Raw genomic sequence first — 23,695 nt, 5'->3', positions numbered from 1 at the left:
CAAGAAACTGTGTGCTTAAGTGCAACAAATTTTGGGGAGGTAAATTTTTGAAAGAGCATTGGAAGCTGGCTGGTTTTAGAATCTGTTGTTTGTTTGGTTTTTACATACACTTTCAGAGAGGAGAAAACAAAAGTCTTTTAAGTTGTAGATAAGAGGTGTGTGAAAGTTTCTTGACAGTCTTTCAGGGTGTGATTCAGGTAATTATAAAATAGTCTGAAAGTAATGTTACTGCTGTCTTCTAATTTCTTTAGTTGTTTGATTTCTCAGGTGGAGGAGTAATGGCAGGATTTTTGTCTTTGTAATGTCCTGGAGCATATATATTAATTGTGGATTTTTCAACTGTTCTTCTTCTTGACAGAGAATTGAAATTTGATTGATTCAAAGTGATAGTTTTGTTTCCACTTCCCTAAATGTTTCTTATGTGACAGTGAAATTGCTGGAGTGAAGAACTTACAGTTACATACCTGAAAAAAGAATATTGGCCCTTTTGACTTTTAACATATATAAGGTTTCCATGGTAAAGCTAAAAAGGATACTTAGAAGAAAACTATCTCTGCTCATCAAGAAAGTACAGAGTATTTGCAAAGCCAAAATTGATGGTTACAGTTTTGCCTATGATTTTGCAGTAAGACATGCCATGAATGTTCACAGTTTAATAACTGCTGCTTCTAAAAGCTAGTAATTTGTTGTGCATGTACTTTTCTCTGCACTGCACTGCTGCAGGGAGTGATGGAGAGCAGAGGTCCAAATGTGTTTAATGGAAGGTGAGGGGGCTTGTTTGATTAGATTAAGGCTTCACCTGGCCCTTTTGCCCTTTTTTGGCAATGAGAATTCCTGACACCATGGTTTAAAACCTGATTTTTAGCATGTTATATACGAGTGTCATGTATGCTGTAGTTTCTTTTGTAGGGGATGTTTCTCAGAGTTGTTAGCAAGCAGTCTGTAGGACAGACATGCTAACCAGTGCTACCATCACAACTTTTTAAAGATGTCTTGTATTAAGTATTTTCATTTTAAATACTTATTTTCATACTTTAAAATATACTTTGGATTGGTATTAGAAAATATGCCCAACTTCTTTACATTTAAATTTAAATGCGTGTGAACATCACAGCTCAGAATTTGAAATGGCCACTTTGATCATATTATAGAAACAAGTGAGACTAAGGGTTATGACCTGCACATTAATTAATGTATTATAAAGGCTGAGTAGTTTTCCAGTATAAAGTAGACCAATGCAGCAAATAAAAGGTAATTAATTCTGGTTGACAGTATTTTACCATGATTCATAGAAAGGAAATATAGCCTGTGTGAACATAATGTATGGTTATGAAGTGCTACTCTCTCTCATGGTAAGAGCAGTATTCTTCTCCGTATAAATACCCATTAAAACTGCACCTTTTAATATTTGAATGCAAATGGACATGCAGAAATGTGGCAAATAGCAGCGCGTTGATGTAGGATTGAGGCAGTGCAGATTGGTCACAAACAGTGCTGTGTAATGGCCTGCAGGAAATGTTTTTCTCTTATGATAGTGTGTAATGGCTTAAACTGTAAAGAAGGGCAAAACATTAAGGCTCTAGGAATTAGAGGTTTGCATGCAGATTGTGTGGCATCTGCTGCACCTATCAGCTAATTGTCCTTCAGCTGCTGTGCACCTGGAGAAACAAATACCAGGAGACTATGAAAACCATAGGAGGTGGCACCCTAGACCACAGAGACACTCCTTTAGTTACTCCTAGAGCACGGCTTTGAAAATGGAGGTGCACTACCCTCTGTTCTCTGCAGCCAGTAACTTGGTTGCTCTTGGCTCTGAGGCCTCTTGCAGATATGTCCAGGCTCTTCTAACATGGTTGGGTTTAGTTCAGAGGATGCCACTGTCCTTTTGACATGATTTACCCTGAAGTTGAGAATTCATCTTGTTTTTTGTTATGTTTGAGAGAACTTTACCTGAGTTGGTAGTTCAGCTTTGGAATTGTGTCATATTGATGTCAACTGTGATTTACAAGTAAGCACTAATGTTTGTAGCAGTAATATTTTTTAAAAGCAAACATCCTGGAAATAGCTGTAAATGTATTCCTCATTCAGGTGTAGAGGTTGGTAGGAACTGAAAATTTACTGTTCTTGCAATGGCAGTTGTTAAAATCAGATTTATTTACAGGTAAACTTAACCAATAGTGTGGATGAACCTTTATATGCTCGTGTCTGTTCAGTGTCTCTGAATTAAAATATCACCAGTATATATATCTGGCTGTAGCTGACAGCCAGAGAGACCTTTCTTGATGTAAACAAGTGAGGTGAAGGAATCCTGTAAACAGGATTCTGTGTTATAGCGTGTGTGTATATATGTATATATATATATATTTTACCCTTTTCTTTCCTTTATTGAAGAGGCAATAACTTTAAAGTGATCAGTTTTTGAAGTGCACTGTCAGTGTAGATTTGAAGTAATGCAGTTAGAACACATGGTGTGAATGTCTGAACTGGAATGTGGGCTGTTGGAGAGCAAATAATGTTTGCTGTGTGTCTGATCTGTGCTGACTGTTTTTCCAGGGCTGAGAAAGGGGTAAAGGGAGACTAATGAGTGTATGGATCTAGCTTTTGCTTCCCAAATACGTTACAGACACTCTTCCTCACTTACAGAGAGTCATTCAAGTTACCTTTTGTGTGTGTGTGCTCAACTTGAAGCAAGAATCTTGGCTGAACAAAAGGAAGGAGAATCCCAGAACATTTTCCAGAAACTTGAGAGAAACCAACTTGTCTGCTTCAACAGCCATTATTAACTTGTTTGTTTTTTTCCAAGCCAAATGCTAAAAAATTGTGACTCTTGGAAAAAAGGTTCCCTGTGCTCTCCCTGTCAGTGAGAAGTACTGTATAGCCTATACATCTTTTGAAGGACCCCAGTTTCCTTGAGGTATTGAGCAGCTGTGCAGTATATTCTGTATTTCTGGAGTGCTGCTACTTAGATGCTGTGTTCCCTAAGCCTTTCATCAAGGCATTTTAATTTTCCTTGGACAGAACAGAATGTTGTTTCAATGGTAGTGCTATAATTAACTTGGAGGCAAACTTCCTTTGTTCCCTCTGTAGGTGATACACAGGGAAATGAGTCAGTAATAACCAATCAGCTTGTTTGTAGGGAAGTTCTAATTTACTGCCCTTGAACAGCAGCAACAACAAAAACATCTTAACTCTTCTTCTGAACGCAACATCTGTAAAAACTGATGGCTTTAAGCTGGACTTGTAAATACTAGGTAGAGTTGGTATCTTCTCCCTGCAGCCTGCCCTGCTCTGTGGGAATTATGGCCTTGGAATTCTTGTCTGGAAAGCTGGGTACTGGCTTTCATCTGAAAATATACATAGCTTAGCTACTGATGGAAAAGGCCACAGCAGGACAGGAGTCTTGTCAGTAAAGAAGCAAGATGTAGACAGCTTCCAAGTGATATCTGTCCGTTGTCGGGTAACAGATAGGTATGAATACTGCATTAAAAAGCTTCCCTTTCAGAGATGTATTTGGAGGTTGAAGATACTTTGTCGTTGGGATGTTTACCCTAACTATGGTTATTTCTTTTAAAATGTATATTTTATTTTTTTTTTTAATAGAGCTGGTTAAGAATAAGACTTGGGTTTTTAAGTGTTTGATTGTCTTGCTGCTGCCCAAGTCATGACGCTCCCATTTCGGAAGGACTTGGACAAGTACAAAGATCTCGATGAGGATGAGATTCTTGGCAAGCTTTCAGAAGAAGAACTGAAACAACTGGAAACTGTTTTGGATGATCTTGACCCTGAGGTAGGTATTGGTCAAGTTTTACTTTTTCATTTGTTCAGAAACTAGTCTGAAATAAATCAAGACTTTTTTTTTTTTCTTAGTATATACTTTTGGACAGAGTTTTTTTCTTAGTCTGCTAATGATCTGATTTACAGATAAATATGTGTATATGTAGTGCTTCAACTGTTTATTTCCTGTTTGCAACATGAATGCAACTGCAGTAGAGGAGAACGGAAAAAGGGATTGTCAAGAGGAACTTTCTGGGATTTATTTATAAATAAAAATTGCTCTTAGTCATGTTCTTGAAAAGAAAGTTTAATTAGACAGAGCTGTTTATCTTTACTGTTTCCAGTGTTCTCTGGTAAAGAGCCCTTTTGCATCCTTTTTTATTTTGTTGCTTCTCCTGTTGGAGTGTGATGGGAAAGGGAAAGTGCTCACCTCTTCTGAATCCCATGTCTGTGCCTGTCCTGGTGCTGACTTTGCAAAGAGGAGGCAAATAGTTACTCAGCTCCTGAATGATTATGTCAGCATGGGGTATTGAAGAAGGAACATCTTAGCTTTTTGTTACAAAAAGCCGAGTTACTAATGATACTGTAGCTAATTCACCAGGACTCATGTTTTCATTTCCTGCATTTCTGTTCTTGCTGTAATAGTACCAGGATTAAGTTTAATTTCGATGTTATGGATCATTTAAGAATATTATGATCACCTCTTTTGTTATGCTGCAAGATATTACTGTTATTTAAATTGGCTTTGGCTTTATAGACATTATAACAGGGGAGAACTGACAAAAGTGACTGGTTGTCATTTGTGTCGGCCTGAATTTCTATATGTCCTGTTCTTTCTATACTAATATTCTCCATTTCTTTCTGCATTTTGTTTTTTGGGTTTTTTTATTTACATGAAATACATTGGTGATGGCAAAAAGCCACCCCACCTTCATTCACATCAGCCGTACTCTGTGTTAAATGCCAGACAATAGTATGGGCAGGTGTTTTAAAGCCTTAGGAACACATGGGTGTAAGTGCTGAAGGAAGCAGTCTCTTGCTGTATGTCTTAACTGGAAGTAGCTGAGTTTCATTTACTACTGCTCATTCAGACAGTGTTCATTTTAGAAAAGACATGCAAAGTAACTAGCAAGTCTAGTGCTGGGAGCTATTGTACTTAAAGAATTGCTTCAGTCCTCTTCAGAGTGCAGTGTGCTCTATTTTTAATTATATCCTTGGTATGTAAGAATAATTGCCTTGTGTCCTCCCCTGCCCCCAAAAAAAGGAAGTTGGCAAGGGATCAAAGATTGCCTAAAGAGGGTGATCTATTGGCTTTGAACCCTGGAGAGGGAGAAGGAAGAGGGAAATGAAACTCAGCAGGTGTTCACTCAGACTTTCCAGGCTGTGCTGATTTGCTCCACCTTGTTTTGCAGAACGAGCTCCTGCCCGCAGGCTTCCGACAGAAAGACCAGACGGCTAAAAAGGCCTCGGGCCCCTTCGACAGGGAACGACTCCTTGCCTATTTGGAGAAGCAGGCTCTTGAGCACAAAGACAGGGAAGACTATGTGCCTTTTACCAGAGAAAAGAAAGGTAACACCACCCTTTCCGGTGTAGGTGGCTAGGAAGTCTCTCAAGTGGACTAGCCAGAACTACTGTGAACCAGAGTGTATTGGAGCGCTGGCAGCTCTAATGCTTTTCAGCTGGTGGCAATTCCAAAAGAGTGCTCTGGGCAGAGGCCAGGGGCTTCCTGCTCAAGCCTTTTGTGGTGCTGTGGTTGGGGAGCTGTTTGCATGTAGCACAGGAAGGAAACAAGACTCAAAGATGAGGATGGTAGCCTCGAAGTAAGAGCTGCTCCTGATTTGTGTCAATAATAGCAAATGCTGTTGTTGTGCCTGTGGCTTTACACCCTCTGGTGCTCAGTGTAGACAGCAACTCTTGTAATACTATATTTAATTTAAAAAACAGACATAGAATGTTGTCATGCTAGGTACTGAATAATGTTCAAAGATTCTGTAGGTTGACAAGGCCAGGCAAGTAGTTTGTTAAATCATATTGTCTTTCTACTATCCTTACTGAGAGGTTTAGTAAAATTGCAGGGTTATTATTAACCTATTACAGAGCTAACATTGCAAGAAGCTCTGAAATCTGGCAGTGGTTTGTGGTCTGAAAACCATGGAAATATTGACCCAATGAGTGGACAAATTATTAAAGCCTGGGATTTTAAATCTTTGCTCTGAATCTAGTCTTCTTGTTGACTTGATGGGTTTTCAGGAGGAAATTTAAAAAGGATGTGTATCTTAAATATCGTAAGAATAGATTTATTCCTCTTTTTCCCACAATACAAGAGTTCCCAAAATTGTTGTGCATTACTAAGCAGTATTGGTATTTAGGGAAATTCCCTGTCCTGTGCTGGGCACATAGGCACAGGAGAAGGCTTTTTAGCTGTGACCACAGGGTTTGTGTGCTTCCTGTGAATCCCAGCTTGTCTGAACCTTCCCCAGCAGCAGGGCAGGTCAAGTGTGTGATAAGTTGTATTCCTGCTGCCCAGGAGGAACAGACTCCTCTCTTCTTAAGGGTTTGAAACCCTTTAATTCTACTTAATTCTCTGGTGTGAATCATTGCTTATTTCAGACGTGAGTCTTCATTCATCTGCTGAGCTTGTATGTAAGATTGTGATTGTGGTGAGTATTCAGTGTAAATTTTGTGGGGGTTTTTGCATTTTCTCTGCCTGTACCAAGTAGCTGTTACTTGACAGTGCTGGTCGTGCTTTTTCTTTTCCTTGATGTAACAGTGGGATTGTGACTTCATAACGTGCTGCACTGTATGTGATATGTTACTTCCTTCATGCGCCAGGTTTTGCCTTATCTGTGCAGTTTAACACCACTTTTGCTGAGAGATCATAACTGTGACACTCCTTTGGTGACAGGAGAACAGGAGTTTGCTGACTGAATTTGTAGGAGCAGCCGAGTTAAGGATAACACAATGCACTGCATGTGGAAGGCAGTTAAAGGTGCCTATAGCAGCAGCACCTTTATGGTACCTTCTCTGCTGGCAAGTTCTTGTTGATCCCACGTTTGGCTGCACAGTGTGATGCTGCTTCCTTCTCTGATCTGCTTCTTGCCTAACACATTAGCTGGTGTATGTTGGGGGCAGCCTAATGGTTTAACATGGTTGAGTTTAGGTATGTTGGGGCCACGTAGCTGGATTAGGGAATCCCTTACAGCCCAGCTAGCTTGTACCCTGCTCCTTCAGGGGTGAGGCTGGGCATGGGGGATTTACTCTTGTTAGAAAGTAAAAAGTAGGAAAGAAAAAAGAAAGTAGAAAAGAAAAAAGAAAGTAGACAAGAAATAGAAAAAATATCAGCAGAAGAAAAGAAAGTAGAAAGGAAAAGCAGAAAATGTTTTTCCCTCCTTTACTCCACTCTTGTGAGATCCCACCTGGAGTTCTCTGTCCAGTTCTGGAGCCCCCAACACAGGAACGACATGGAGCTCTTGGAGTGAATCCAGAGAAGGGCCACAAATATTATCAGAGGGCTGGAGCACCTCTCCTATGAAGACAGTCTGAGAGAGTTGGGGTCGTTTGGCCTGGAGAAGCAAAGGCTCCAGGGAGACTTATAGGGGCCTTCCAGTTCCTGAAGGTCACAGGAAAGCTGTGGAGGGGCTTTTTACAGGGGCTCGTAGTGAGAGGACAAGGTGGAGTGGCCTTAAACTGGAAGAGGGGACATTTAGATTAGACATTAGGAAGAAATTCTTTAGTGTATGAGTGAGGCAGTGGAACAGGCTGCCCACTCCCTGGAAGTGTTCAAGGGCAGGTTGGATGGGACTCTGAGCAGCCTAGTCTAGTGGGAGGTGTCCCTGCCCATGCAGGAGGGCTGGAACTGGATGATCATTAAGGTCCCGTCCAACCGAAACCATTCCGTCTTTCTGTGAGTACTAGTGCTTTATTTAGATAGATAGTTCTTTAGAATCAGCTTATGTGTACATGCACAGGGCAAAACTGTTTGTTTGGGTAGATAAAATCTGTGAGAATCATGCAGGAAAACAGAAGGGTCCAGCTGTAATTCAGATTTTGGTTAAGAAAGATCAAATGTCATTTCCTTTATGTAATGAAGTATTACTAAATAGCAGCCTGTCTGGATGTTGCAATGCATCCTACCACTTTAGCTAGTAAAATTTCCTGTTTCTCTTAAAAAAAAAAAGTTGATATTTAATAACTTTTTAATCATTTGTTTTAGTACCACAGAATAAGAGGAAATAATATTAAAAATGGAATGTGGTTTACTTTAATTAACACTAAAAGGGTGAAAACGAGTGTTTAGTATGGAAATTCATGCTCTGTTAAATGAGCAGGAGGAGGCAGGAAGGCTAAGCTCATTTTGTAGAAGGTGAGGGATAATCTTTTCATTTTCCCTCATCAAAGTGTTATGGTTCAGCTTTGACTTGCTGCTGTGTTTGTAACCATTTTGTACAAAAATTACAAACCTGTGTAACTTAATCTTTTGAATCAAGAAATCATTATCTAGATGTAAAACTTGGAAAGGGTGTGGAGCAAAACTTAAGACTTGTGGAGGGTGTGTTTTTTTTATTCTAGAGAGAGATCTTATCCTAATGTGCTTTTCTTTAATATTAAAAAGGCAACTGAGCTGGCTTATAATTCTTCTCTTTGGCTAGATCAGTGGAGAAACACTAACAAATTGTGAGATAACAGTAGGTGAAAATCTTGCTTGATTATCTTGTGAATTCAGAATAAAACTGACAATCATAACCTTCTGATCTAGAGGTTTTTGGAGGAGAGGGATTAATTGGAATTGTAGCTGTTTTCTTGGTGCCATTTTTGTGGAACAGATTTTGCTAAAATACTTCCGTGTGCTTAGCTGGTCTCCCTACTTTAACTTGATCTAATTATTCATCTCATGGAGTAAGAAAGGGGAGATCTATCCTTCTCATTCTCTTTCCTTTTCCTGTTTTAGTAGAACTGATATCCTGTGATTGGTGATTTGGCCTATGAGTTTATCAAAGAAGCTTACCCTGGGTTTATTTTAAACATCCTGGCTTGCTACTGATTCTGGTGACCTTGTTTCCATTAGGGAAAATCTGTTCTTCCAGTTGCCTTAAGTACCTCCTTTGGGGTAACATCATGTTATTAAAACAATGTTCTGTCTTTTTCACTGGTAGATGATGGGATTTTTCCAAATCTTTGGGACTTTTTTTTTTTTTTCTTTTGCTGTGTGCTATGAAATGTGGAAAATCTGAAATAGTGTCCTGATGTAGTGCTAAAGAAATGTGAAGCTTAACAATCCCTAAATTATATTCTATTGCATTTCCCTGTGCCTGATTTTTATTTCTGAAAACATCCTTTAAAACACACTTTGTTTTTATCACAATTTAATGACTTAAGTCACATTCTGTTCCAATTAAGTATGGAATTACACAGTAAACCATTGTTCAATAGGTTCATGAGAGCAATGTGGTAATAATTGCAACAAATCTAGCTTTGTCCCTGTCTGTGTATGTAAGTCTGTCAGGAAGATTTTACAAGGCATGCTGCACAGAGAAGGATCTGCCCTCTGAACCCTGCAGTCAGGCTTCAGCACTGGGGTCTGTTGGTCTTGAGTGTGTTCCACACATCTGACCCAAGTCTGACCAATGCTCCTCACTCTCTTGGAACAATAAAATATGAGAACTATTGCACCTGAGATAAGCATATCTAGTATCATTTGGGCTGTATAGTGCAAAACATTAGCAAATTATTATGTAAACTAGGCTTTGCATTTCTAGCCTTTGCACTCTCCTAGTCATGACTTGCTCCTCCACTCTCCCTCTGCATTCCTGATGGGGTATGTTTGTTCAGTGTAGTTTTGCATTTCATGTAACTTCTGCTTTAATTTTGTTGTTTAGGTGTTTTTTTTCCCAAATGCTGTGTGCTCTATCACCCAGAAAATATTGTTAGGCTGAAACTGTTGTCACCTGGCTGGGGCTCTTCTGGTGCTGCCCTGCTCAGTTATTGCTCTAGATCAACATTTGCTTCTCTTGCAGCAGGATTTGGGGTGCTGTGTTCTCTGTTTGCCTTTCAAACACTGGTCTTTAAAGGAAGAGTGTTAACCTGTTGTAAAATGAAGCTAATATCCTGCAGTAGCTTTGGAGAAGCAACTTGACAAATTGACGTTCTCCATTCAAAGCCACTAGAAGAAAATAACATCTGATAGTCTAGCCTTAATGTAAAACAGTTTTCTAACTCACTGCTACGTGCTCTGTAATCAGATAATAAATAACATCATGTTTCTACAGTGAGACATGAGGGAGTCACTTGTAAGTTGAATTAAATAATTGAGTATTAAATCGTGCTTACAAGTGAATTGATGAACCTCTCTGTTACATGGTAAGAATTGGTGATCTGCATGTTGTGGCCACTTGCTGCCTGCTAGCCTGAGGGCAGGACTGCAGGATGTGTGAGAGTAGTACCAGCAGTATGCAGGGCATGGTCACCCTGAGCAGACCTGACTTCTGCAAGGTTTTCAGTCCTACCTTAGATGCTGTGACCCTGTGTATGAAGTGCCTGTAGCCCTTCAACAGGCATCATCCAATGCTTCTGCCTTTTGAGCAAAACGATTGTGTGGAACTTGGAATGCAAAGCTCATTCTGTAGTAAAGCAAGCCTGTGAATTAATCCTGAAATGGGCATCATTGAGCATCTTAGCTAAAGGCATAGAAGACCTGGATATATACTTATTACTGAAATAATGTGAACATCTCTGAGATTTACCTCTTTGTGTTGTATTGCTTTGTCTCTGCTGTGCTTGTTGGCTGAAAAGGAGGATGTCATGTTCCTTCACGTGATCAAATCTCAGCTATTTGGAAGTGTTCCACTTGAGGGCTGGGAAAGCCTTTATCTCTTGGGCTGCACAGATGTGTGGTATTTTTAATGTATTTTATTTATTTTTAAAAGCTTACATTAGTAAGGGGGAAAGGGAATTGCAAAACTTTCTTGGCAGCAGGCCTTGAGTTATAGATCATTGTCCCCAGAGACACAGGGGTCTTATCCTTTTTGAAGTAAGTTTTGTCACTAGAAGTTGGGAGTGGGAAGGACCTGCTTTTGTATGTGCGTTGGAAACCTCCGAACTCTGGCCTAGAACAGGATGAAGCCAATGAGTGAGAGATTATATACACAAGGGTGTGACCTGTTTTATAACAAAAACTGCTACTCACCCAGATCATGTGTCTGGCATTGGCTGCAGTGAACATTTCTGGAGGGGAGTGGCTTTTAACATTTTTACTTTTACCAAAACTGAATGTACTCTCTCTCTTTAGGTTGTCCTAAGGGTCAAGGCATGTTTGGATAAATTCAGTCTTGCTCTTAGGAAGCAAATGTTTAGAACCAGAAGTTAAACCTGTGTGTTTAAGAATAAATTAAATAACATCAGGAAAAGGACTTATTTTTGTGAGTACTGTGTGATGAACCAGCCAGGAGGTGGATGTAGGTGTAAATACATTTTTACAAAGCTGCTTTTAATTGAGATCAGTTTCCTCCTCCCTCTCACTGCTGCACTGGTGCTGCCAATGGGGTGACCTGAGGGAAGGCTCCAGTGCTCAAATCGCACTTTCCTGCTGCTTCCTTGTACTCTGAAATCCTCATTCTTTTTACTTGTCAATATTACTGAGGGGAAACACAAACATAGCTAATGAAGGGCTTTAGACTCCATACATGCCATTCAAGGTGTCTCATGGGTTAATGAAAACCTTGTCAAACATTCCTGTATCTCCTCTGAAAATTGCAATTTAAATTGAAAATTCTCTCCCCAGTAGGTGATGCTGGTAAAGTAAAAATTGGGGGTAGAAATGTACTGTATCACTTACATCAAAGTCATCTGAAACATTTACTACCTAATCCTTCAATTTCTGAAGGTTTTCTTTTAATCTTGGATCACCACAAACAGTTTATTTGACACTGTCTGTCAAACCTGAGGTATGGGTGGCAATGCATGTCAGCTGCTTTCAGCTACTGTTTGTAGTCAGTACAGTTATGTAAGGAGATTTATTTTCTGCTTCTAAATATGGATAATGACCATTTATACAGCTTTCCAAAGAGATAGCAACCCAGGAATAAAAATACTTTGTTGCTAGCAACAGATCTTGGTCATCAGACTATGTTGTCAGAGGAAAACCTGATACACTTCTTCATAATCTGTGCTAGTGATAAAGCATTATTTTAACAATAAAAGGAACCACAAACTATTGTAATTGAGGGTGAGAATCCAGAGAAAGATAAAAGATGGATGGGTTTTTTTTATGCCTGTGTCTGCAGTGGGGCACAGGAGCTAACTTCAGACATTGCTTCCCACAGTTGGTGAAACAAAAATCCTGCATTGTTGGAATTTCCCAGAAACTGCACTGAAACATCCCTTCTTGTCACTGGGAGGTATTTAAAAATGCTAAACTTAGGCCAAATGTAACAAGATACACTTGTAAGCAGCATGAAGAAAAAAATCTTAGGCTTCTGGCTTTTGCCCAACTGGTCTGACTTTGGTGCATGGTGGGTTTTCATCATCTAATTGAGATGAGCTAGAATGATTCATGTGGGGAAATGTTTTTTAGCTATGCATATGGAAGAGGGTGGGCTCATGCATTAGCACTGAGACATCATAGGAAGATTATCAGCTGTGCTTCCTACCCCAGGAAATAACTAAAGGAGGCTGGAACCCCTTTCCCACTGCTCCGTCTGCTGATAGCTCAGGCAGCTTGGAAGGTTTGAAAGACTTTGAATAACTGTTAAGATTAAATTCACAGTTCTCTAGTTGTGAATTACTTCTATCAAATGCATCAGTTTTGTTCTCTCTCTCACACAATACCTGAGCTTTTATTTACCAGATTTGTCCTGAACCTAAGCACCCCTCACCTCTCCTGGATTCATTCCCAGTGGTAACCTTCTTTGTTCTGAAAGGCCAGTTCTAAATCATCCAAATCTGAACTCTTTTCAGAATAACTGTTGAATAGCTTTCTCATACCCTTGATTTCTTATCCTAACTTTTCAGCTGAGTATATACAGAGGAGTTATGCTAACTACCCAGGCCTCCATTTATAATGCATAAACTAAGTCTCCTAAACTAACTTTTCCCTTTATGTGTCTGTAATGACTGAAGAGTTGGTACAGAATGATATTACTACTGCTTCTTTTCCTGTTGAATCATCTGTGACCTTTTAAAGTACCATTTTAGAAAAGAGTAATTGGCAGAGAAACCTCTCACCCTGTTTTGTGCTGTTCACAAACCGTGGTTTTCTCAAGCAGCTCAGGCATCTCCTTTTTTACTTCAAGCCTGAGTTAACATCTGAAATCACAAATACCATGTATGCTGTAAAACTGCAGTATTTACTCAGGTCCATGATTTCAGATGATTCTTTGATACTTTATTTCTCTGTCACATTCAGGTTACAGTTCTGCCTAGGTCCCTTTTTTTCTGGAGAGGATAATGCAGTGATACTAGATTTTCTTTATGGGCACTTCAAGGTCTTTTAAAATGTGCAATGGAGGCTTATATTTTACTTTCTAATCCTTTTACTTTCTAATCATAGGAATCTTATATTTTACTTTCTAATCCTAAATAAGATTGGAGTCATGGTACAGACTGCTGAAAAATTGGGATAATTAATGTTATATTCTTACTTATGCTCTTTCCTCATCTCTGACTTAAAAGAACAAGCATAATAAACCCCATTCCTTTCTGTTATACTTGGTACTCTTCTCAGTATTTACTAAATGTACTATGTATTCCTTACATACAGAAAAGTTTAAAAGTAAGTGGCTATATAATACAAAGTAACATCAGAGTTTTTATTTTCTTTACTCCAGGGAAAATATTTATCCCCAAGCAAAAGCCTGTCCAGTCTTACACAGAAGATAAATTCTCTCTTGATCCAGAGCTGGAGGAGGCCTTGACCAGTGCCACAGACACAGAATTAGGTGACCTTGCAGGTTAGTTTTTTGAAGTCTGAATGGGCTGGTGTGTATTTAGATGAGAAAGATCTATATTAATGTAGCAGTGTATTTGTTATCTGAAATGGGACTATAGGGAGTGGTAGCTGTGATAGAAACTAGACCATGCTATAAGCCAGTTTGCTTGTAGTGTATAAACTGTGTTGATCTGTGGTAAGTTTTTAGGAAGGCAGGTTATTTTGGCCTGCAAAAGAGATCTGATTCTCAAACTCAAAACCTTGTTATTTTGTTGTGTATGCTACAATTTTTTCTTGCCTATAAGAAGGTGTTGCTGTGTACCTGTATTCCTAAAGCTTCAGTCCAGAATTTTGTGACTGAACTGCACTTCTAACTTGGATGATTGAACCTGGTGAGGTCAAATCTTTCTAAGATATGAAAGCCAACTAAAAAGTCTACAATTACTTACATTTTTCTACTTTTATTTAAATTATACAGAAATTCAGTGGTTTCCTGTCCTGAAAGCTGGTTATTTTACAAACATCTATTATTATTCAAAGGAACTCTGCATCTGAGCTGAATCAGTCAGGAACAGTAAAATTGATTGTTTGCTCTTTCTTTTTTTTCCTTTTACAGCTATACTGGGCATGTCCAACTTGATAACAAACAATCAGTTCTGTGATGTAGTAGGAAGCAGTAATGGGATTGACAAAGACAGCTTCTCAAGTAAGTGTGTACATAAGTGTTAGATAAATTAGTTCTTTGTACTTCACACAGTTACTGTAGCATTAACCATTTTCTGTTGCCCCAGCATTCTTTATAGACTATTCATCTTGAGTTGGAAATGTGCATGTCTCTAACATTGCTATCTGAGTTCTGGCAAAAGTGGAATTAAAATATATGTAGACTAAAATCTGTTCTGCAGTTAAGTCACTTTTTGAGGCTAAAACTAGGCATAAACTTCCATTTGTGTGTGCTGGTTTCTAGGTTTCATCTCTGTGTTTGTAATTCAACTCCTATGTGCTTTCTCAAAAAAAAAGCTGTTGTGCAAGAAAAGCAGAAGGGCTGTGGGGACCTTTGGAAAAGAACTGAACTTTATTAAAATATGGTTGGGAGAGGATGGGGTGCAGTAAGAAGAGTGTGTCCCATGAGTTGAGGGAGGGTGGTCCTGCTCTGGCAGGGGGGTTGAACTCTGTGATCTCCAGAGGTCCCTTCCAACCCCTAACATTCTATGATTCTGTAAATATTTATTATGTGTATCCTTCACAGTGAATGTCTGTGACTACTTTGATTACAATTCAATGCCTTTCTTTTCAGATATAGTAAAAGGTGAAAAAATGTTGCCTGTTTTTGATGAGCCACCAAATCCCACAAATGTGGAGGAGACACTACAGAGGATTAAAGATAATGATTCTCGTCTTGTTGAAGTCAATCTAAATAACATTAAGGTAATTACCTGAGGTCTGCAGTAAATATGCTGCTTTTTCTCAGAAGAAGACACTGTTAAACTGCAGAACTCTCTAGACAGCCTGATAGGCTTAGTGTGAGTACAGCAGTCTTTCTGCTGAATGTTGCAGTGTGTGTAATCTCAGGAACCTGGAGCTAAACCAGTAAGTCATCTGGGTTTCTTTTGCCAAATGTGTATTTAAAGAGTCTTGGATTTTCTTACTGCCAGTCCAGATTTCTGTTGCTGCCAAGTTGGTGACAGTTCCAGCAGATCACCATGTGGAGTTAACTACTTGTTTGAACACTTTGTCCTTAGTGAATTAATGAGCTCTCAGTTACTGCTATTGCAAACAAAGTAATATTGGTACCTGACATCCTTCTCCTTCTTGTCCAAAAGGTCTGTTGACAATTAGGGCAGCTACTGCTCCTAAGTGTTAACAGTTGTGTTTGTAAACGTGGCTAAAATTTTGGTATATTTACATGAAAGCAGACAGAACAGTAGCACTGCTGACTTACAGTGCAGGCAGCTGTGATGGGCTGCCCAGGCTGCTTCTTGCTCTTAGGAAAGGAAGAAAATAAAATACATGGTTTAAGAATATTGTGCAATAGAGAAATGCCAGCCAAAATACCTGCCTAAAAAGACAACAGACCAAAATTCCTAATAATCTAAGAAATTAGCTATCCTAATTAATGATCTACAATTATTCCTTTTAAGCTTGGTTGCTACTGCATTGTAAAAATTGTCAAACTATAAACTGGAAATTTCTGGAATTATTCTTAATAGAACACACAGATTGAGATGCTAATGGTTTCACCAGTGTAAAGCTCTAAATCTTTTCATATTTGAGAGAGGTTAATTTGATGTTGATAAGTTAGCAGAATGTTCAGTTCATGTACATCTGGTCAGTAACAGTTCCTAGTCAGCTAAATATTTTTAACATTTCTGTTGTGGCAATGGCATCAGTGTAATAGAGATGACTTTGCATTATAAAATTGGCCCTCATAGCCATTGCATCTTACATGCAGCTTTGCTACACCTGTAGGCATTTGTGAGGCTGCTGGAGACCAGTGATAGGTAAAATTGTAGTACACTTTGCTGTAAAGTAATGAAGATGGTAGAAGAATTTGAGGGGGAGGGGATAAACTTGTGTATCTCAAGAGAGTGAAATGCTATTTTTAATTCAAGAACATACCAATTCCAACGCTGAAAGAATTTGCAAAAGCCTTAGAAACCAACAAGCATGTGAAGAGTTTCAGCCTTGCAGCCACCCGAAGCAATGACCCTGTTGCTGTTGTAAGTACTCGTGCTAACGTGCTGGAGATTGTGCAAGGATGGAAAGGGAGTGGCAAGGGATTGAACTGAATCCTGTTTAGATATTTAGGGATAAAATTATTGCATTCTGTTACACTGTAAAGTATGTTTTCTTTACCAAGCCATTGTTGTATCAAAGTTGGCAAATGATTACTAGTTGACTAGTATGCAGCAGTGCACCAGATGTACGAGATAAGTAGAGTTCTTTTTTTCCAGTCCTTTCCCTCAATTTTTCATTTGTCTGACCTCCTTCCTGCTTTTCTTTCTTTTCTAATTGTTTCACTCCCAATGTTTCTTCCACAAGCCAATAGTCTATTCAAAATTAACTTAAAAAAAAGTACATTTGAGGACTGAAAAAAGCTCATAATATTTTTCGAAGAACTAGAGTTTTAGTTGAAGAAAGTTGTAAAATAACCAGTTTCTCTGTCTCCCAGGTACCAAAGATTGGCTTAAAGCACTGGCATATGAAGTGTAATGTTAGCCAAGGTATCTAGTTTGACACAACTGAAAACAGCACTAACTTTTGGCAGAACAATCTTTTGCACTTGTTTTAATTTTAGATCAGAGAGAAAACTAGTTTGAAAGACTCCATTCAGTGAACAAATGCACATTTGAAAGCCTTTTTGTGGGAGGTCAATTAAAAAGTTCCTTTTCAGTAGAAATTACATTTGTAATAAAAACTAATGAAGACTTTTTTTATCATTTTGTTTGGGTTTTTTTGCATTTTGACTTGATAATAAAAAATAATTAGAGGTTGTTTTTATAACAGTAAATCTCAGCAGCTACCTATTCATGTTTTCTCAGAAATAAGGTCAACTGTACACCATTTCCCTAAGAGTGCTTTTAGCTACATGCTGGTACTGTGCTTTGCATTTTACCTCTTCTTATCAGATCTGTAGACAGAAGCATTTGGAAAGTCAGACCTCCTGCTTACAAATTTACCACATCTAATTCTCCTTTCAGTTGACTAACACCCTCTCTTTGGCCTGCATTACTCATCGTGAGCTGTGGAGGCTTACAAGATGGAATATGCTAATTTCAGACCATTTATATTCTCTGTAGCTTTTTTGTTTGTAGAAAGATAAAGACAGGCCTTCTCTTGCCTAAATACTGTAAAAATGGGGATGTAGATAATGCCTGGTTGAAGACTCACTTCAGCCTCAAGTAAGTGAGAACTTGCAAAGTTACATGAGGTGTCTGTGAACTTTTTGCTCCTATTAAATCAGTGGAAATGGTCATCACTGTGTCCTGTGATGTAATGCAGCAAAATTCAAAAGTTTAATGGTGCTTTCTTGCATTTAAAGGCCCTTGCAGATATGCTGAGAGTAAACACAAAATTAAAAAGTTTAAACATAGAATCAAACTTCATCACTGGAGTTGGAATTTTGGCACTGGTCGATGCACTGAAAGACAACGAAACATTGACAGAGATCAAAATTGATAATCAGGTAAGTGAGGTGGTGGTAATATCATAATTAAAATGTTCTACCCTAGTTAACTGAATGTTTTTAGAAGGCAGCTTGTGGTAAACTTCCCAAAATATTTTAAATATCTTAACCCCATGAGTGATTGCCCTTAAAGAGTCTCAGAACTGTCCAGCTGAAGTGGATCCTTAGTCACTTCTGTGCTTGATTGTGCTTTGAAGTGCACAAAATTATGTTATGACCTTCTGCCTTTTAAAGTAATCAAAATGAAGTTACGAGTTTCTTGACTAATAACGATATAAGTATTCTGAGCTCTTTTAGGGTGAATACATGAAGACAACAGAGCTTACATGTACCTTTTATGTTAACAGAGGCAGCAGCTGGGCACACTTGCAGAAGTAGAAATTGCCAAGATGCTTGAAGAAAACACCAAGATCCTCAAATTTGGATACCATTTCACACAACAGGGACCTCGAGCCAGGGCAGCTGCAGCTATCACAAATAATAATGATTTGGGTAAGACCTGTCAGTAGGGAGTGACAATGAAATGGGTGCGTGTGTGGCACGTGTTTTAAAGGTGTCTGCTTCTTCTGCTTTTCTGCTGACATAACCAGGGTAGCAGAATATGAGTCAGATTCAGTTGCAGATTTCTCCTGTGCTTTACTTCTACTCTTCTGTTGCTGCTTGTTGTTCTCCTTTTATTTTGTTGCAGGGTGTTCAGGTGTATGAGTTGAGGATTTTTAGCTTAGTCTAGAACAAGAACATTTGAATTCCACATGTTGTGGCAAAGGGAGGGAAAATAATAGTTATGCTTATTCAGTTTTATTTGGATAAAATTGTTTCCTTAAAAGCAGCACTTGAAATTAGTAGTGCAGGATGCCCTCTTCAATTCCAGTACACCCAGTCTTGTTTGGTTTGCTGGTGCAAGGAAGCTGAGTGTCCTGTCATGTGCAGAGGCTGGGACTGGGTCATCTCTTCCCTTATGGTTCTGTTCCTGCCCAGGTACCTTCTCTGCCTCACTGAAAGGCAGCTGGTAGCACTGGCATCTTTAGCTGCTGGAGTGAGTTCTGCTGGAGCTCAGCTGTTACAAGCCCAACTCAACTGGAGCAGCTGAAAATTGGTTCATAATATGTCGAACTCAACTGGAGCAGCTGAAAATTGGTTCATGTCACCTGTGGGTGTAAAATCTTGTCAAATACTTGAAGCTCTCAACTACAACAAGATAACCTGGTCCCGCTATTTAAGTAGAATTACATTTTTAAGCTCCATTTAATTAAACTATTTTGCTTCAGATGCTTTATGGTGAGGATTGCATGTCTCATCAGCCTGAAGATGGGCCGGAATTACATTTTTAAGCTCCATTTAATTAAACGTTTTTGCTTCAGATGCTTTGTGGTGTTACATGTCTCATCAGTGTGAAAATGGGCCAGGCAGTTGAGTTGTAGTCATTCAGCAGTACATTAGAGGGAATGACATAGGAAATTGTCATTTGATTTAAATATCTGCTGCTTCTCTGAATAAATTTTAAAGTGGAGAACAGCTCTGAAAGAGATGGAAAGTAGAGTAAGAGAGAGAAGAAAGACACTCAGATGTTGCACAAATGTTTCTCAAAATAGATTCTAAACCAGTTATTTTTTCATCATCTCTCTTCAGGTGCCTCTGTTTTCTTTTAAGGTTTCTCTTTTGACTAGTTCTCATTTTAGTGTTTGGCTGATGGAAATCTATGTTTCTATTGATATCTTGCCTTTTTTCTCTTTGCTTTCTTAGTCTGGAGTGTGCGAGTTAAAGTTTCTGCCAATACCTTTTCACCTCTCCAACCCTGAAGCTCCAGAGACAGGTTACTCTGAATTCCCAGCTGGATGCTGAGCACTGAAAGCAGATGTTCAAAGTCTCTCATTTCTGCCTTTGTACGTTTCTTCTAAAAAAATATTCTACATCTTCTTTCTCCCTTGTACTGCTTTTCTTTTCTTTGTCTGAAACTGTGTCCATGTTACTTTTAACTGCATGATTGGAGAAATCTAAGGTTGGCAGCTCTTCCATCTGTTCTTGTGATGTGCTGAATGCAGGTGTGTGCAACTTCTGTCACTGAACTTTGGATTCAAATGGAGATAAGTCAAAGTGAGCAATGCATGGGCTTTGTAAAAAATGAAATTCTTGTGTGATTTTATTCTGGTTATTACTTTAGACCATACTTAAAGCATTTCTTAAGAAAGGAAGAGTGAGGGAAACAAAAGAGCTTTCCCTCTGTCATTTTGAAGGTAAAGGTGAACTCAAATTGTCAAACTACTCAATTGTGACACGACAATTTCCAATGGGAGAAAAGAATCACTTTCTTCTTTTATAGATGTGCTTGCTCCACTTTTTTTAAACAAAATGGAGATGCCCTATATAGTTTCAAAGACCCTTAGCCTAATTTTTTATGTCTGCACAGAAAAAGAAAACACAATTTGATTGGGGAAAAAGAAAATACCAACTAAAATTAATACAAATGTTGTGCAAAACTCCAGTCATTCAGTCAGTCTTGGATGTTCTTAAATCTAAACAGCATGCAAGCTTTTAGTAATTTTATTTAAAAAATGTTGTTGCTCTTGCATTTTCTGACAATTGAGTATTTTTTGTTAATCAATGAAGTGCTTTAGGCTATTGAATGTAACATTGTTTTTTGCAAGTGTATAAATCCTATCAGATATGCTGTGAGATACTTGTACTGTTTCTTTTGAAGCCATGTAAACTTAATTCTCCACCACCAGAAAACTGAAAAAAAAAACAAGCAAAAAGAGTCCTGGGTAAATCTGCTTATACAAACATAAAATGATTGATGTTTCCCACAAGTCTCTCCTCACAAGAATTGGAAGTTGTTCATTAATAACACAATAAGCATTGCTGATGCACAAGTGTTAATTACCTGAAGTTGTGCTGTGTGAAACTTTATGCAGCAAAGTAACTGTTGATGTGAAATACAAAAATGAGCTACAATGATAAAACAGTAAAACGTTTTGTTTCCTCTCATTACAGTTCGCAAGAGAAGGGTTGAAGGAGACAACTAGCAGGTCCTGGTGTCAGACCTGCGTGGAGATTTCAAGGGTTGTCAAGGCATGTTGATCACTGTGGGCTTTGGCATGCCTGGACTGCATTTACCTGGGTTAGAAGGGAAAAGACTGGAAACCCCATTCCTTTTAAAGCAAAGCTCTGTCAGTTATCTGCTGGTAGGCATCAGGTTTTTCAGATTGAGACACAGTAACTGCCCCAGTCTCTGTACCATAGTTCTTGGTGGTTTTTTTAAGAACTTTTTTGTATTTCAAGACTTCGACTGTGTTTTCTACTAAAAATGTAATTACAAATCAGTGGTATGATTGTCTGTAGTCAAAGAATGGGACATTCAATCCTTGGGCTGATAATGACTCAATTGAAATGTTTGTTAGAAAAATCTGGGGGTGCTTATTTACATTGAGGGGTGTATATTACTGAAAACAATGCATTAGTGATAAGGGATTCTTACACACAACAGTTGGGCTCATTGTGTAGAGCTGTTCAGCCTTGTTCATATGCACTGAAGAGAAATCTTTCACAGCTATCTTATTTGTAATTCTGTTTGTAGAATTTTTTATTAGTTCTTGATCCTGTGATTAAGTTCAGGGACATCCCTTTAAACCAAATAAAAATAAATTGGCTAAGGAGTTCTCCCAGGAGATTTAAGGGACTAATAAAAAAGTGGAAGCCTTAAAAAAAAAAAAAAGTAGGAGCCTTTCCAAATGCCTGTTCTTCTATTACTCCAAATCCTTAAAGTCTTTTTCAAAAGATTGCATAGCTGCATCTTGCCCTGTATCTAAACTGGATATGTTTTTAGACTGATTACATGTGTTCATCAACATTATTTAGTCTTTATTCTTTGTTTAAAAATCTTTATCTACATTCATAAGTATAAATTCTTTTAGAAGTAGTGGACATGCATTTGTTAAATTCTGCATAATTCTCTAGAGGAAAAGCAGCCTTAGCTGTAAAACCACTGCCCTAAATTGATGAAAAATGGAAAAATCACTTTTTTCAAGCTGTTGCATTAAGCTATTAGTACTTCATATAAATTTATCATTTTTTAATAAAGCAATGAAGTAACAGTTTCAAGAAATGATTTTTCTAGTCCAGTTATTTCTTGATGTTGAAACAGTACATAAGGCATGCAGAAATTAAGCAATATGCAGTGTCAAATAGTAATAAAGTATTTAAAGTTATTTATCTAAGCAAACTCATAAGTCAACAAGACTCACTTCAACTTCTGTACATCATCACAGTAGAGTACTTTGAAATGATACAAACATCTAGAGGCTTTTTGGTGTAGGTCTGATTGCACTAGAATGGTTTGTTCAATATCATGAGATCATAAACTCACAAAAATGTTCTTAAGGGCTGCTGGGCTATATTCATAGCAACAGAAAATTCAACTGACAACTTTTTTTCTTGAAGGATCATAATACAGTGAGCATCTTATGTATAGAAAACATATTGGACTGAAATGTTTGCATCAGGTTGTATATACTGTAACAATTTCCCAGAGCAACTCTGACACTGTGCCCATGGTGTAATTTGCTGCAAATCTTTTGGATCTTCAAAACTAGACTTTGCTCTGGGGGTGACTTAGAATTGTGCTGCAACTGTACAGACAATTTGAAGCTACAGTGCCTTCAGTGAGGATGTATATAACTGGCCTATACTTGTGGAAGAACATTTGTTTCTCCTATTTCAAAATCAGCTTTTTATTACAACTACAAATAAATGTGTGCTGTGCAAAGCAAGTCAGAATTAATTCTGTTGAAACCAAAGACTATCCATACTGTAACTTTGAAACAAGTAGCAGTGATCTGACTGGTAACAAAATGGGCCTAATTTGGTTTTAACTTTTGTACATTGTCAAGAACTTTTTATATTTTGAAATGTAAGCTCTTTATGCATGAAGTCCTTGGTTAGGTGTCTTTTATTTACAGTCTTGTATCAACCTGGCCAAAGCATCTCATGTGCTGAATTGCCTAAAGCTGTACTGTGCTTTGTATTTGCTGGGCACCATCATCATCTTCTTGTCAGAACACGGGCTGTGGTGTCTTCCTTCATGTGTTGAAGGGCTGCACGTTCATGGGATCTGTTCACGTGTTGTGATTCAAGGATGATTGATTTCCTCATTCTCTCAAGATGAGGCAGTTACCTCCCTCTTGGAGGTGAGGGAGAAAAACTAAATGCTGGATGATGGAAACGATAGCCCAAAGCCCTTCCTTTATTAAATCAAGTTTAGCTGCTTAATGATTTGTATCCCAGGGATGTTTAAGCTGGAACTCCCAGCTGTCCTGTCACAGACTAAAGCACTGGACCTTAGTAACTGGGTTAGCTCTGGGGACAGCAACTCCATCTGTGGCTGCTCGTGGGCACTTCCAGGACAGGTACCTGACAGGCTGGGCACAGAAACCAGAGCCGAGTTCAACCCAGAAGGGTTTGGCCTTCTGAATGGTTGCCAGATCCTTGCCCTGGTGCGCGGAGCAGCCACAGCGATCCCTGCTGCGATCCCTGCTGCGATCCCTGCTGCGATCCCTGCTGCGATCCCTGCTGCGATCCCTGCTGCGATCCCTGCTGCGATCCCTGCTGCGATCCCTGCTGCGATCCCTGCTGCGATCCCTGCTGCGATCCCTGCTGCGATCCCTGCTGCGATCCCTGCTGCGATCCCTGCTGCGATCCCTGCTGCGATCCCTGCTGCGATCCCTGCTGCGATCCCTGCTGCGATCCCTGCTGCGATCCCTGCTGCGATCCCTGCTGCGATCCCTGCTGTTCCCGCAGCCCGGGTCCTGCGGCGCGGG

At 38.9% G+C, this 23,695-nt stretch overlaps 2 protein-coding genes across 2 annotated transcripts in view; both read left to right on the top strand.

Moving 5' to 3' along the window:
- Positions 1-3,599: 3,599 nt before the first annotated feature.
- Positions 3,600-21,292, top strand: TMOD3 (tropomodulin 3 (ubiquitous)). The gene is made up of 9 exons (XM_009994434.1): positions 3,600-3,787; positions 5,187-5,343; positions 13,596-13,718; positions 14,313-14,402; positions 14,994-15,124; positions 16,309-16,416; positions 17,739-17,882; positions 18,230-18,374; positions 20,874-21,292. Exons 1-9 carry the CDS (start codon positions 3,662-3,664, stop codon positions 20,903-20,905), a joined length of 1,056 nt encoding a protein of 351 aa, XP_009992736.1. The 5' UTR covers positions 3,600-3,661; the 3' UTR covers positions 20,906-21,292.
- A 2,056-nt stretch (positions 21,293-23,348) lies between these two features.
- LEO1 (Leo1, Paf1/RNA polymerase II complex component, homolog (S. cerevisiae)) overlaps positions 23,349-23,695 on the top strand; it is an 11,043-nt gene continuing 10,696 nt past the window's right edge. Inside the window, exon 1 of the mRNA XM_009994547.1 lies at positions 23,349-23,680. Within this exon, the coding sequence (XP_009992849.1) occupies positions 23,349-23,680 (332 nt within the window). The remainder of the gene's footprint in view (positions 23,681-23,695) is intronic.

Source organism: Chaetura pelagica, unplaced genomic scaffold, assembly GCF_000747805.2.
Source record: "Chaetura pelagica isolate M959 unplaced genomic scaffold, ChaPel_1.0 scaffold222, whole genome shotgun sequence".
NCBI classification, from domain to species: domain Eukaryota; kingdom Metazoa; phylum Chordata; class Aves; order Apodiformes; family Apodidae; genus Chaetura; species Chaetura pelagica.
The sequence above is the reverse complement of the archived record's forward strand: the minus strand, read 5'-3'. Positions and strand labels throughout refer to the sequence as shown.